The 14,723-nt window shown below is 31.8% G+C and overlaps 1 protein-coding gene across 1 annotated transcript; it reads left to right on the forward strand.

The window, feature by feature from the left end:
• Nucleotides 1–10,729: 10,729 nt before the first annotated feature.
• On the forward strand, nucleotides 10,730–13,661 carry LOC136235475 (probable protein phosphatase 2C 25). Its single transcript, XM_066025170.1, has 4 exons — nucleotides 10,730–11,259; nucleotides 11,489–11,827; nucleotides 11,944–12,123; nucleotides 13,219–13,661. Exons 1-4 carry the CDS (start codon nucleotides 10,786–10,788, stop codon nucleotides 13,378–13,380), a joined length of 1,155 nt encoding a protein of 384 aa, XP_065881242.1. The 5' UTR covers nucleotides 10,730–10,785; the 3' UTR covers nucleotides 13,381–13,661.
• Nucleotides 13,662–14,723: the final 1,062 nt, after the last annotated feature.

A 14,723-nucleotide genomic window follows, 5' to 3' on the forward strand; every position in this document is an offset into this window, starting at 1 on the left:
TGAGGAAACATACAAAAACACTCCATAAAAAAGTCATTAATATAATATGACAATGAAAAATTTACTTTTATATATAACATTTCCATTAAAGTGGCAATCATGAGTACGTCACATGGCAGTAAATAAAAAGACAATAAAAAAAATGTTATTAGTAATAATTTTAAGTAATTGAATTAAGTAAATACAAAAATATGTTTTTTTAATGATCATATCACACGTAAAAACTAATTATTTTTAACACGGTTGCCACATTATTATTTTAGTGAAATTTTCTATGTGAAATGATAAATATGATTTTATTAAAATAAAAAGTAAAGTTCAATAATCGTATTGAAACAAAAGGAAGTCCAATACGGAATCTTTGTAAAACTCTCCCCAAATTTCAGTGACCATCTGTGCAATATATCTAAGGTTGTAAAAACGGTTAGACGCTAGTCGGATGGACAGAGACCTCGATGATTAATCAGAAATTAGTCATTGATTAACCAGATTTACATTTTTGTATTTTTTCGTTATTAATAAACAAATTGTTATATAAATTCAATTAAAACATGTATTATACTATCTCAAAAAAAATTACAAAATGATTTAATATAAAAATATATGTATATTTATAACATATATCGTTAAAAATGTGCAAACATTAATATTTCAAAAACAATATCATTGAAACAACTCAAACAAATAAAATATAATGTTTGTCAAAAAAATATAATATTCACGAGTAATATAATTCACCAAAAGATATGAAACAATATCCTTAAAGTCTTAAATCATATCATAAAAACAAGTAGAGAACACAATTAAACCAAAATATCTGAAAATAATAAACATAATTCACGAATAAATATGCGACAATATTCAAAGTGAACTATAATTAATAAAGAATAAAGAATATAATAATAATAATAATAATAAATGTTTTGTTCATTGTTGTTTAGGTGGCGCCTAGGCGGTCGAGGTGGCGTCCAAGCAGCCTTTTGTCTAATTTCATCCCGAAATTTCACATTGTCACAACTTCTTTGTTAAACCTCTAAAGTGAGTCCGGAAAAGTGTTTTATGGCACTCTCGGCTCGGGTGACCCGACTCAATAAGATATCCCAAAATTCAATTTAGTTCTCCGATTTTTTTACTTTTAAATGGAACATGGTTATTTTGACTTTCTAATGAGTGATTCTGTGATCCATTTTCGATCGTAATTATCATACATCTTTCAAAGTTGCATCACTGGACTCTGATTCCAACGTCTACCATGTCTTCTACTTTATCATAATTTGTATAGTGTGTGAATTTTTTTAGAAAACCAATTTCAAGGTAAATGCTTCTAAAAACATTGCTTGACCCTATTTTGAAGATGTAGGAAGAAATATGCAATAATGTAAGAGAAAAAAAAACGTGATAAAAGAGATATGGTTTGATTTGTTGATGAAAGTCTCCCCAATCCTAGAAGTTAATCACTCTCACTAAAAACATCCACGACCTACCAAATTAGACTCTCTCTTGGGGAACTATCTTACTTTGTTAAATAATTAATTAAAATGTTTTGTTAGGGGAGAGTAAAAACAAACTTTATGGTTACATCTGTTGTCGATCGTAGCATTGTGATTTAAAAATTTACAAAATGGTACCTTGAGGTTCATTTCGTTAGTAAACACATACCAAATTGATTAACGGTGTTAAAAATCAAAAGAAAAAGAGTTAATTTGATTCTTATATTTATTTATTTTATAAATTAACCCTCTTATTATCTAATTATCACAAACAAACCCCGAAATAAAAAATAAAAATAAAATACATATTCTTCTCTATCTCTCTCTAATTTCTTTTTTTTTTCTTTCTCTCTCTCATCTCTCTCCTCTTTGTTAATTTCTCTCTCTAAAATTAATTGAATTTTCATCTCTTTCTAAGGGGGTGCTCTTTTTTGTGCTCATGTTTGCCTTTTCAGTTCGAAATGGAGAGTTTTAGATGTTTGGTTAGTGACATTCTTGTTTGCCTTTTACACTTGAAAAGCAGCATTAGAGAGCATCTCTAATGGTGTTAGTATCCAACTTTAGACACATCATCAATTTACACTATTACAAAACACCCTCTAAATTAAAACACATTTCTTAAAAATCTACTCTAATGGTTAGACAATTTTATCTTATTTCAATAGGTCCCACATATTAATATTTTAGTTTCTTTATTTTAATCTAAGTGTTTGTATTATTAATATTCATTAATAATATTAAAAATATAATATATTATTAAACAATTAGTAATAATTAATTAAATTTTTTTAGAGAATAATTTAATTAATGAGTTAAATTTCGATTTTTAGATTAAATAAAAGTGGGTGTAATAAAAAATAAAAAATTCGCCCAATTTAGTGTAATAAATAATAATTTTTGTGTAATAAATAATAATTTTTGGTTTAATTTTTTCATCAAAAAAACAAAATGGAGCAAATTGAAAAAAATGACAAATTTTTTAATAGTTTTTTTTACGTGGGCCATGAGAGATCAGTGTTACCCACCAAATTTAGATACAATCAGTGTTTTGAAAACCGGACCGGACCGGCCGGTTGAACCGGTCAAACCGCGAACCAGTCAAGTGTCCGGTCCGGTTTTAGCTATACAGGTTCAACTATATTAAACCGTATCAAACCGGGATTGAACCGCGAACCGGTGTTGAACCAGTGAACCGGATTGACCCTGGTTTTTTGCCATTTTTTGAAAAACATATTGAATTAAGGAAAAAATTTAAAAATTAAGTAGAGAACAACCTCTTTAATAATTGGTGTTAATTAATTTAATTTTAATTTTAATATTGTGTTAAACTATGGGTTTGATTTTAGATGTGTGAATTTTTAATTAATGTGTTAAATTAAGGATTGGTTACCGATGTGTGAATTTTTATATTATCTGTATGAATTTTTAATTTTTAATTAATGTGTTAACTTAAGAATTGTTTATTATATGTATGAAATTTTTAATTTTATGTTCAATGAAACATCATTTTATTTTGGGTAAATTCCAAACAAAATCCTTGTGGTTTGATGTTGTTCCAAAAAAACTCTTGTGGTTTGTTATTACAAAAAAAAAAGACTGTGGTTTACGCCGTTACCCAAAAAACTTTTGGAAATTGACTTAACACCGTTAAAGTGCTGACGTAGTACAGGGATAAAATTGTCAGAACTAAAATAAAAAAATAAAAAATAAAAATAATAATTATTCTTCTTCTTGCTGCACATTCTTCTCCTTCTTCGTTCGACCTTGACAAACCAGGCGGCAAATTCTTCTTGCTGCAAATTCAATGGCTACTGTAAGTTCATCCACCTGACAAACCAGGCGGTTCGACGACGACAAGCTCCCGATAAACTTAATTTTCTTACTACCACTATTTCCATCTTCATCTTCCCCAATCACATCTCTCCTCCTCTTCTTCAATTCCCTCTTCCCCAATTCAGAGATTGAGCCATTGGAGGTTCCTCCTCTTCTCCAATTCCATCTTCCCAATCACATCTCTCCTCCTCTTCTCCAATTCCCTCCATATGAAAAACTCCCCAAAAATTCAGCTTTAGAAAACTAAAATTCGAACAAGAATTCAATGCTGTGTAATCTGTAAAACCCCCAATTTGATGAACTTGAACTCAAAATTCAGCTCAGAAAAGTAAAATTCGAACAACAATTCAATGTCGTATAATCTATAAAACCCCCAATTCCTGCCCATCTTAATTTTAATCTTCACTCACTTACCCAACAAACAAGCTCACAATGTCTGATCAGAAAACAGGAATGAGTGATCAATTATCAAAACAAACGTCAATTACGCTCCAAGACTAAAAATAACAACAACAAAACCCCCCCAAATCCCTCTGGTTTCTAAAGAGATCCAGGAAATCAAAATCGAACCAATCTTTAAGCAACAACTCGCCGCCGCTCAAATCCAAACCCACCACCAGGAATTGGCCGATGGAAACGATAGGGAAGCTTCGTTGGATGTGCCACTGGAGAAGGGGTGTCACAGGATTCAGATTGAGAACGGAAAAGGGCAGAATTTGATCACTTATCCCGGAGAACCTACACGTGCAGGCAACGGAAACGGCAACGGCGGAGGAAGTAATGATCAGACGGGTGTGGTGGTGGATCCTGATGTATCACATTTGGGTTGGGAAGAAGAAGAAGAGGAAGAATGAAGAAGAAGAAGGGAGAAGGAAGGAGATGAAGGAAGAGAGAGAAGAGGAAAAAAATAAAAAATAAAAAAAAATCGATTTTCCCGTTTTACCCGTGCCACGTCAGCACTTTAACGGTGTTAAGCCAATTTCCGTTTTTTGGGTAACGGCGCAAACTACAGTCCTTTTTTTTATAATAACAAACCATAAGAGTTTTTTTGGAACAATATCAAACCACAAGGTTTTTTTTTGGAATTTACCCTTTTATTTTTTATATATATATTTATTTATTTTTTTATCCGGTTGAACCATTCCGGTTGAACCTATTGAACCTTGAACCAGTTGTCTCACTGGTTCAACGTCCGGTCCGGTTTTCAAAACATTGGATACAATACTCTCTACTCTCTCCAATGGTTGAACACTCATTTTATATTTTTTTGTATTTGCTAGTTAGTCCTTTTTAAAGGCCACTAGAGTTGCTCTTAGGTGTTTGGTTAATGACCTCGTGTTTGCTTTTTACACCTGAAAAGCAGTCTTTTACAAAAGCAGAGAATCTCTGTTTTTTGGAAAAGCAGCTTTTTCCAACAGCAAACAGCAAACCGTAAGGGCAAACAACAACAAGCAACAGCAAACAGCAACAACAAACCGTAAGAGCAAACAACAACAAGTAAAACAAACGGATCCTAAATCTAATGTAATCTAATCTTTGATTTATTTTGATAATAAACAGAAAAAAGGGTTAATTAGTAGTGGTGGGATGTTAGTGTTACATTTAGAACCCAAATACATAAAATCAACATAGCCATAGCCATAGCCACAGTTCCCAACTTGATTCGGGCGACGTTTTTTATGAAATTCCAAATTATTGCTTCGAATCCTACACTTGCTTTCCAATTCTTACCCTTTCTCACGTCAATTCCTCCCCACGATTTCACTTCATCTTCTTCTCTTTCTTGTGCAATTTCTGTATCATCATATATGGGATCTTTTTCTTTCTCATTAAAGAGAGATTTCAGATCATAATTACCCGAACCTACGACAGAGTCAAGATGGAGCTTGCGTTTCTCCTAAATTGCCAAAGAGAGAGTTGAATCGCCATTGATAAAGTTCTCAGATACTGAGAAAATAAACCTCTCTTCCCATTCAACCTTCGCGTAAAATTTCCCCTTGTGTTGTTAATTTTCATATCAGAAAATGGTAATTTTTTTTTGAAGAGGAGAGTAATAATCTTAATTTTATCTTTAGGATTCGAAATCCATAGGCGAGTCTATAATTAGAGAGAGAAATTAGCGAAGAGGAGAAAGAAGATAGAAAGAAGAAGAAAAAATTAAAAATTAAAAATTAAAAAGAGATGGAGAAAGAGGTGTATTTGATTTTTATTTTTTATTTTGGAGTATATTTGTGATAATTAGATAGTAAGAGGGTTCATATATAAAATAAATAAATATAAGTACTAAATTAATTCTTCTCCTTTGACTTTTAATACCGTTAGACAATTTGGTATGTGTTTGCTAACGGAATGAACCTCAATGTACTATTTTGTAAATTTTTAAACTAGAATGCTGCAATCGAAAACAAGTGTAACCACAAGGTTTATTTTTGTATTTTTCCTTTTTTCTTACTACACTACTGTTTCTTTGAAAGCCATTTAGAGCATGTTTGGTTCAGTTGTTAGTTAATAGTTGTTGTTGTTGCTGTTAGCTGTTGATGTTAGCTGTTTGTGGTTGCAATAAACTGTTTACTGCTGCTGTTAACTGTTTATTATTAGTTGTTTAATTATTAGTGTTCGGTAAAATTATATTGAACTGTTACTGTTAGTATTTAAAATGTCTAATATATATATATGTTTTAAATTAATCAATAAATAAATTATAAAATAAAAAATATATTATACTTTTTTTTGAATTAAAAAAATGTATGTTGTAGAGATGGTAAAAGAAAATAATAAAAGTAAAAATAATCTAAATAAAAAATAATAAAAGAAATTATTGAGCGCTACAAAACCTTGTTCTTTCGGTAATTATGTTGTAGAAATAGAAATAATGTTAAAGAAAAAACATATTTTGTGGAAATAAGAATGGTAGTTTTGTCAATAACAAATAACTATAAAGAGCTGGTTATTAAAAGCTCCAAAAAGAAGTTTTTCATGAAAACCTCCAAAATACTTTAGTTTCCAGAAAAAATGTTAAACGCTGCAGTTATATAAACCGAACCAAAATGTTATATTTCTTACGATTTGGAGTGAAATGCTAAACATTCTTCCGAAACGCTGAAACAAATACGCCCTTAAACTACATAAAATAAAACTCCACCCTCCCAGAATGCTATCTGAAAATTTGAGTGTTGAGAAAATTAATTCTCATAAAGTTATAAAATTTAATCTTGTGCATCATTATTAAAACATTATAAAAATTTAAGGTGTGAAATTTCATTTTCATATCCGTCTAATACATAAATAACCTCCTAAATCTCTCCAAATATTACAACTGCCTTCTCCAACTTTCAATTGTAACAATTTACTTCTTAAACTTGTCTAATTGTAAAACATAATTTCAAATTGGAAATTTTTTTACCCCGTACTTGAAGCAACCGTAAAAATGTTTCCCCGTATTCATATCACGCCAAACATCTGATTATCACATTCCACGAGCGTTGCATCTTTTGTATTTTACGCGTTTCTTCAATTGCAGTTCATGTCAGTAATTTGGGGTTATGTTTTATAATTAGACAAGTTTGAAGAGTTATATTTTACAATTGAACAAATTTAAGAAGTAAATTATTACGATTGAAAGTTTAAAAAGACAGTTGTAATATTTGAACAAGTTCAGAAAGTTATTTGGGTACTATGCCTTTCAGATAAGTACAAGAACCGAACCCTTTGTGGTTTAAGCCAAAGGATAGGATGGTATTAGCAACGGTAACTTGGTGGAAGCGGGATAGCAAAAGTAGGGCCCATTTCCAGTCCTTATCCGAAAAGGGACGGAAACCAAAACAAAAATAGATTTGAGTCAACAACACATAAAAAAACATTTGTTTCACGCTCTTTTATCACTTTAATTCCGCGTTTTACCTACCCATGTTATTTTTATTTTGGATAAGGTACTACGTTTGAGGTTTTTGAGGCAGTACCAATTTAGGTTTTACGTTTAAAATGGTATTGATATAGGTTTAATATTTAAAAAAGAGTACCAATTTAGGTATTGATAATGAAACGTGATAGGTGATTTATATTATTATGTTAAGATCTTTCAATTGTATATAGAGAGAAACCGGAACTTAACAAATTAATATAAATGACGTGTCACATTTCGTTATTGGGCCTAAATAGGTACTCTTTTTTAAACGTTAAGCATTTATTAATGCTATTTTGAACGTGGAACCTAAATTGATACTTCCTAAAAAATGTTAGGGTTATTTTGGTACCTTATCCCAGTTTTTTTATAAGGGATATGGTGTAAAAAGACCTCTGACGCCAGGAGCAATTTTATCCCTAACATTTAAAATTGTGTAATTTTACTCCTAACGTTGATAGTCAAGAGCAATTTTACCTCTAACTTTGGTAAGTTGAATCAATTTCAGATATCATTATCAAATACACATGTTTTGCTATTTATTATACACTAGTTACATATCGGTTAGTTCTAGAAAAAAGTTCACATTTCTTCTGTGATTTAGTAATAGAAATTAGAGATTAATATTTTCAAATTTGATGAAATATTTAAATTTTTCCGTCCAACTCGTACAAAATACAATATAATTTTTTTATTTTTATTTTTTTCACATCTATTCATGTGTTTGTGATCTGTTATATGTGCGTAATAAAATGACGCTTATATAAAGCATAGATAATAAAATTTATGACTCAGAAGACACAGTTTAATAAATTATTTCTCAAATCAATCCAATTTGTAAATATTAGGGGTAAAATTGCTCCTGGCTGCCAACGCTAAAAATAAATATTGCACCATTTTAGACGTTATGGATAAACTTGCTCGTAACTATCAACTTTAGGGGTATTTTTGCACCTTATCTTTTTTATAAATTTCAAATTGCTCAAAAAATAGTCCAACCGGGACTAATGTTAATTTTCTTTATCCAAACTTGACCCAGGATACATGGGTCTGGAAGGGCCGAATGGTACCTGGTCCATGAACATTTTTAATTTTAAAGGTTAAATTTGACCCTAATGTTTTTTTAAATGTAAATTTACTTTAACGTATACAAATTTTTACTTATAATATTTTTTATTCAAGATCAAATTTTATCCATACCTTAACAAAAATTTGAAAAAACTGGTTTGATTGTTATTTAACTGCTATATTGAACCTTCCAAACATCAATTATATATAGATATTTTTTTTTTGATAAACAATGTACATATATTTAATGTGCTTCTAACAAGCTTATTAAAATGTTAACAACTAAATTTGTCACCAGGGGAGTAGATGAGGGTGTGCAAAGAGTGCTTCCGCACAGGGCCTCAAAATTATAAGGGCCCCAAAATTTAAGATGTACTTAGTAAAATATAGATATTAGTTTAAATTAAAAAATAATAATAGCATAATGTAATAAGATTTATTTACACTTTTTCACTGCATTGAGTGCGTATGTGATTTAAATATTCAACCATTCAAAATTTACAACCTTAATACAAAATATTATTAATTATTAAGGGTTTATGAAAAATTTAGCATAAGGGCCCCAAATTTTTTAAGACGGTCCTGTTTGTCACGTATAAGTTAATCATAATTTTTTTAATCAAAGTGTCTAAAATATTTACTATGTAACTAATAATAATTACAATAGCCAACCATTTTTTTTATGAAGTTTATTGACAAACTTATTTACAACGTGCAATATGAAAGTCAAATAATTTTTAGATCAATCTGTTCAAATTTTGCATTTGATATGGGTAAACTTGATATTATTTGAAAACGTTAGAAATAATTTGATAACATATCATATCATACGTAAGGAGCATATATGCACTTTCCCAAAACTGTTGGGAACAAATTTGACTCTTAAAATTTACAAGCTGGACCATTTTATTCCTAACTATAATTATACTTTACGTAATCATGAATCTCGGTATTCTCACTCCACATGTACGTTATATTATCACTTATCATATGCATATATACATAGGAAAAAAGTTAAAAAAAAAATATCATGTGTATATGTTTTTGATTTCATGTTGAACACAATATACTCTTTTTTTTCTACATGTGTGCAAGTATCTTTGATACACTACTGAAAACATAACACACATGTAAAGTGAAAATAACAAGATTCATAACTGTATAAAGTGTTCTGTTGACAATGACTGAAATTTTGATCTAACTCTTAATTATTAGGAATTAATTGGCCAACTTGCAAACATTAGGAGTAAAAGTACACTACTTTAAATATTAGAAGTAAAAGTGCATTTATTTACAATATTAAAAATGCATTTATCTCCATAATTGAGCATTGGATCATACACTACTTTAAACCGTATGTAGGCTCGTTATCATCAGAGTAGGAAAACAAGAGCATTATGAACAGACAATTTTTTTTCAACAACCTTTTCAACAACTTTTAACGACACTTTCAACCGCTTTTTCAACAATTTGTGAATTTGACAATCCATTCTATGTAAATAGAACTCAAAAGACATATATGTTCACGAATGAACACGATTGTTCATGGATAGACACAACTATTCACGAGCGAACACGACTGTAAACGGACATACACGACTGTTCATGAAAGAAGGTGTTTGTTGGTATATAAATTAATTAAATAATTTTATTCAATTTGTCCAACAATAACAACTATTAGCTACCAACTGAATCAAATAGATCCTAAAAATTTATTCCCCATATTTACGGGGTTAGATGCACCATTGGCCACTGAACTTACATGGTTGTTTCAAAATGGTCATTCAATTTCAATTTATTTCAATAAAAACACCCAATTTTGAGTTTTATCTTAATCAAGTCATTTCGACGATTTCAATGATTAAAAAGACATTAGAATACTGATATGGGTGACAAATCAACATGAGTCAACTCAGAACTCTGACCGAAACAACATGAGACATGTACGTTACGTATGTCCCACATGAATGTCACGTGTCAATTATTTTTATGAAAAAAAAACAAAATCAAATTTTTTTCCATAAAAATAACCGGTACATGTCGTTTCGATTTAAATATCTGAGTTGATTAATACTGGCGTATCAGGTTTGTTATTATTTTGATGTCTTTTAACCATTAAAAATCGTTGGAACGGCCTAACTGAGACACAAATTCAAAGTTTGAATGATTTTAATGACACAAATTGAAGTTGAAGTTGAATGGCTAGTTTGAGATAATCATATAAGTTTAGTGACCTATAGTATATTTGACCCCATATTTATGTGTTGACCAGAACAGCCTGAGGTGAGCGGTGACAACTGACAACAGATTGGATCATTTAAAAATTTAAAACGTTCACATTTTAGGGGTAATATTGACATTTTACTCACTTCTCCACGCGGCTTGAAAACGTTTTCTACTCGTTTAAATTCCATTTGCTTGTTTTTCGCCTACTTCTACTTCTGCTTCTTCCATTGCCATATCGCTAAAATCAGAAATCTCATTGAGAAAACGATGTCGTGTTCCGTTGCCGTCTGTAATTCTCCGGTTTTCTCTCCGTCGTCGTCTCTGTTCTGCAACAAATCTTCCGTCATACTTCCTCCGTCGCCTGCCGAAACCTTTGCTCTAACACTAACTCATTTAAAATCATCACACTCTCACTCTCCTTCATCCTCTACTTCGCCATCCTCTCCTGTATCTCCTTTACGCCGGCGACTTCAGAAACCGCCTTCTCCCCTCCCTTCTTCTCCCTTGGCGTCTACTTCCGATTTTTCGTCCGCCGGAACGGTTTCCAAGAGGAAAAGGCCTGCGAGGCTTCATATTCCAGATGTAACAGTTGGTTTTAGTGGTCAGTTCACGCCTGCGTATGAGAATCTGGAGATGGAGAGAGAAGGATCTGGATATTCCGTGTATTGTAAAAAAGGGAGGAGAGAATTTATGGAGGATCGCTTCTCTTCTACTGTTGATGTTCAAGGAGATTCTTATCTGGTAATACTTTATCTTAGATTGATGATCTTCTGTTTTTTTTCCCTGAGTTGCTATTGATTTTAGTTGCTGTAAGTAATCACAGGGTATTTTTGTTTTACCAAATTAGAGATTCGATCAAACTGATTTTAGGATACGTTGCTTGGATTAGGATTTGATATCGAAGATAAATAAAATTGGGGGAGATCAAATGCTCAAACTAACTGTAGGTTTTATTTCGTTTCTATTCCAGGCTATGTTTGGTATTTTTGATGGACATGGAGGTTCTAAAGCTGCTGAATATGCAGCAGAAAATTTAGATAAGAACATTGCAGATGAAGTGGTGAGGAGAAACGACAATGAAATTGAGGATGCAGTTAGACAAGGCTATTTGATCACAGATGCAGAGTTTCTGAAAGAGGATGTTAGAGGCGGTTCATGCTGTGTGACTGCTCTGATTCGAAAGGGAAATCTAGTTGTATCGAATATTGGCGATTGTCGTGCTGTTATGAGCATCGGAGGTGTTGCGCAGGCTCTAACTTCAGATCATCGCCTATCCAGAGAAGATGAGAAAGAGAGAATAGAGAACTCGGTGAGAAACTTGTTGAGCTTTTTTCACATTCAATTCATTCGAATCTGTGCAAATTATGGAAAATCTAAGTTGAATTGAAACTAATTAATGGAGCATGGTGCAATTTGTATTTGCAGGGTGGGTATGTTGATTTAGTACATGGAATATTGAGAGTTCAGGGGTCTCTGGCTGTATCCAGGGCTTTCGGAGACGGGCATCTTAAGCAGTGGGTAATAGCTGAGCCTGAAACAAAAATTTTGAGGATCAAACCTGAGCATGAGTTTTTGATTCTTGCATCGGATGGTTTATGGGATAAGGTATGCTCTCACTTGATTTTTTTTCAAGCCCATATAAATTTTGTCAAAATGAGTTATCGTGTAGTAGTCTTATGTATTTAGGAATATAAAATCGAGCCAATCCAACGAGTTTTTAGTCTGCTCATGCTCGGGTCGGTAGAAAAAGAACGAGCCCGGTTTATTAGGAAAATTATCTGATTGTGAGTTGTTTTTTTAATAGCTCGTTTATTTGTTCACGAGTTTTGCTCACGAACATCTAGTTAATTCTCCTCATGAACTTTGTTTCCAAACAACTAATTAATTATATTCATAATTCTCTTTATGAACTTTGTTTCCAAACAATAATTAATTATATTCATAAGCTATTTAGTTTTTGAAACCTCCTAAAATAAATTTTCACACAAAACTAGGTAGTTTTACCTTTCTTCTTTGTAGAAATACTCTTATTAAAATAATAATTTAAAACCGAGCTTGTTCACTAACATTATATTCGAGTTTATTCATGAGCTTGTTCATGTGTCTGTTCATTAATATTATAATCGAGCTTGTTCATGAACCTATTAATGAGTCTGCTCGCGAGCTTCCAAGTCGATTTTTACCGTGCCAAGCTCGGCTCCCTTTTTGAATTGAGCCTCAAAATCGCATTCAAGTTCAATTCAAGCCAAACCCGGTCGAGCTGCTTAGGTCTAGCTTTCGAGCCGATTTTCACTCGGCTTCTTTTTGAATCGAGCCTCAAAATCGCACTCAAGTTCAATTCGAGCCAGACCCGGTCGAGCTTTTATTGAGTCGAACGTCGAGGTTCACCATGCTCAAACTCGGCTAGTTTTTTGAATCGAGCCTCAAAATCGCACTCAAGCTCACTTCTTTTAAAAATCGATCTATGCCCGGTCGAGCTTTTATTGAAACGCGGAGCTGCTTATGAGCGGCTCGACTCATTTATAGCGGTAGTAATGTTACATAATCTATATATTCACGTAATTATATATGATATAAATATAATAAAAATCATAATTGGATCAATCGAGTTGTGTCAGATAAGTTATTTCTAGAAATCGTGTTGTTGCGTTACAAATTGAATGATTTGACTGAATGAATTGCTTTCTTGTGGTATTTTAGGTTGGTAATCAGGAAGCTGTAGATATTGCTCGCCCATTGTGTATAGGAGTTGATAAGCAAGATTCTTTGGTTGCCTGTAAAAAACTCGTTGATCTGTCCGTTTCTCGAGGTACAACTGATGATATTAGTGTGATGCTAATACAAATAAATCACTACATCTAATAGGTGCTCTTTGGGTTTTGTTGCTGTCATATTTGGAGATTTTCATCATAAAAATGTGACATTTTGATGATGATGATGATGGGGGACTATTTTAATTTTTCAAGTAGCTGATCCTGATCTAGAATTAGTTGTTAACATTTAGTTTGATTAGACTTTAGTTTAATTTGATTGATAGAGATTAATTTGTAGAACTATGATTTGCAAATCAGATTACATAATAAAATTATGTCGAGATCACATTCAGACACATTACAGTCAGAATTTAGATCTTATTCCCATTAGCTGTTTGTTGTTACGGATAGTAGCAGATATTAGTTGATTTTTTTGGTAAATAACTGTTTCGAAATTTTATCAAATACGTTTTTTTTATTTCCGCAAAAAATAATTTCGGAAAATGGATAGGAACGAGCACTTAATCAATAGTAGGAATAAGTTCCTATTTGGTCCTTGTAGTATTCACAACCTTGTCATTTACCATCTGTGTATCATTTGATAACTTTTGCCACTTGAAGTATTCTAATGGGTAACATTTAACTCGTTTTGGATGATTTTTTAACTTTTATAATAAAATACAAATTTTGACAATTTGTTTTTTTTTTTAGAATCAAAATTTTGACAATTTGTTATTTACACATTACAATTTTTTTTTCCATATAGATTTAAGGGTTAATTACAAAAAGACTACCCTGTGGTTTCGTCGATTTGCGATGTGGTACCTGTGGTATTTTTTTTTACAAACACCTCCCTGTGGTTGTCGCCGTTATACAAATCAAGGAGACAACAAAAAATCTGTTAAAAACCCGACGTGGCACATGGGCAATTTAGGAAATTCGATTTTTTAATTTTTTTTCTCTCTCCTCCTCTCTCCTTCATCGTTGTTTCTCTTCTTCTACGCTTTCTTCTTCTTCTTCTTCTTTCTCTTCCTCCTCCTCTTCCTCTTCCTCTCTTTTCTTCTTCTTCCTCCTCTCCTCTCTTCTCTTCTTCTTCCTATTTTTTTCTTTTTTTTTTCTAATTTTTTTTTTAATTCTGGAATTTCCAGAAATCTGGAAATTCTAGACGTGAAAACGTTCTTCACGTCTGGAATTTCCAGATTTCCGGAAATTCCAGAAATCCGAAAATTCACGGAAATCTGGAAATTCCAGAATCTGGAATTTCCAGAAATCTGGAATTTTCAGATTTTTGGAATTTCCAGATTTCTGGAAATTCCAGACGTGAAGAACGTTCTTTACGTCTGGAATTTCTAGAAATCTGGAATTTCCGGAATTAAAAAAAAAGAAAAAAAGAAAAAAGGGAAAGATGAAGAGAAGAAATAAGGAAGAAAAAGAAGAAGAGGAGAAAATGAA

Source organism: Euphorbia lathyris, chromosome 7, assembly GCF_963576675.1.
Source record: "Euphorbia lathyris chromosome 7, ddEupLath1.1, whole genome shotgun sequence".
Lineage (NCBI taxonomy): Eukaryota > Viridiplantae > Streptophyta > Magnoliopsida > Malpighiales > Euphorbiaceae > Euphorbia > Euphorbia lathyris.

Bases quoted from the DNA above. Each gene is read 5' to 3' on its own strand.
- LOC136235475 (XM_066025170.1), top strand. From the start codon at position 10,786: ATGTCGTGTTCCGTTGCCGTCTGTAATTCTCCGGTTTTCTCTCCGTCG. The intron at 11,828-11,943 runs GTGAGAAACTTG...TTGTATTTGCAG, and splicing joins AAGAGAGAATAGAGAACTCG to GGTGGGTATGTTGATTTAGT. The intron at 12,124-13,218 runs GTATGCTCTCAC...GTGGTATTTTAG, and splicing joins CGGATGGTTTATGGGATAAG to GTTGGTAATCAGGAAGCTGT.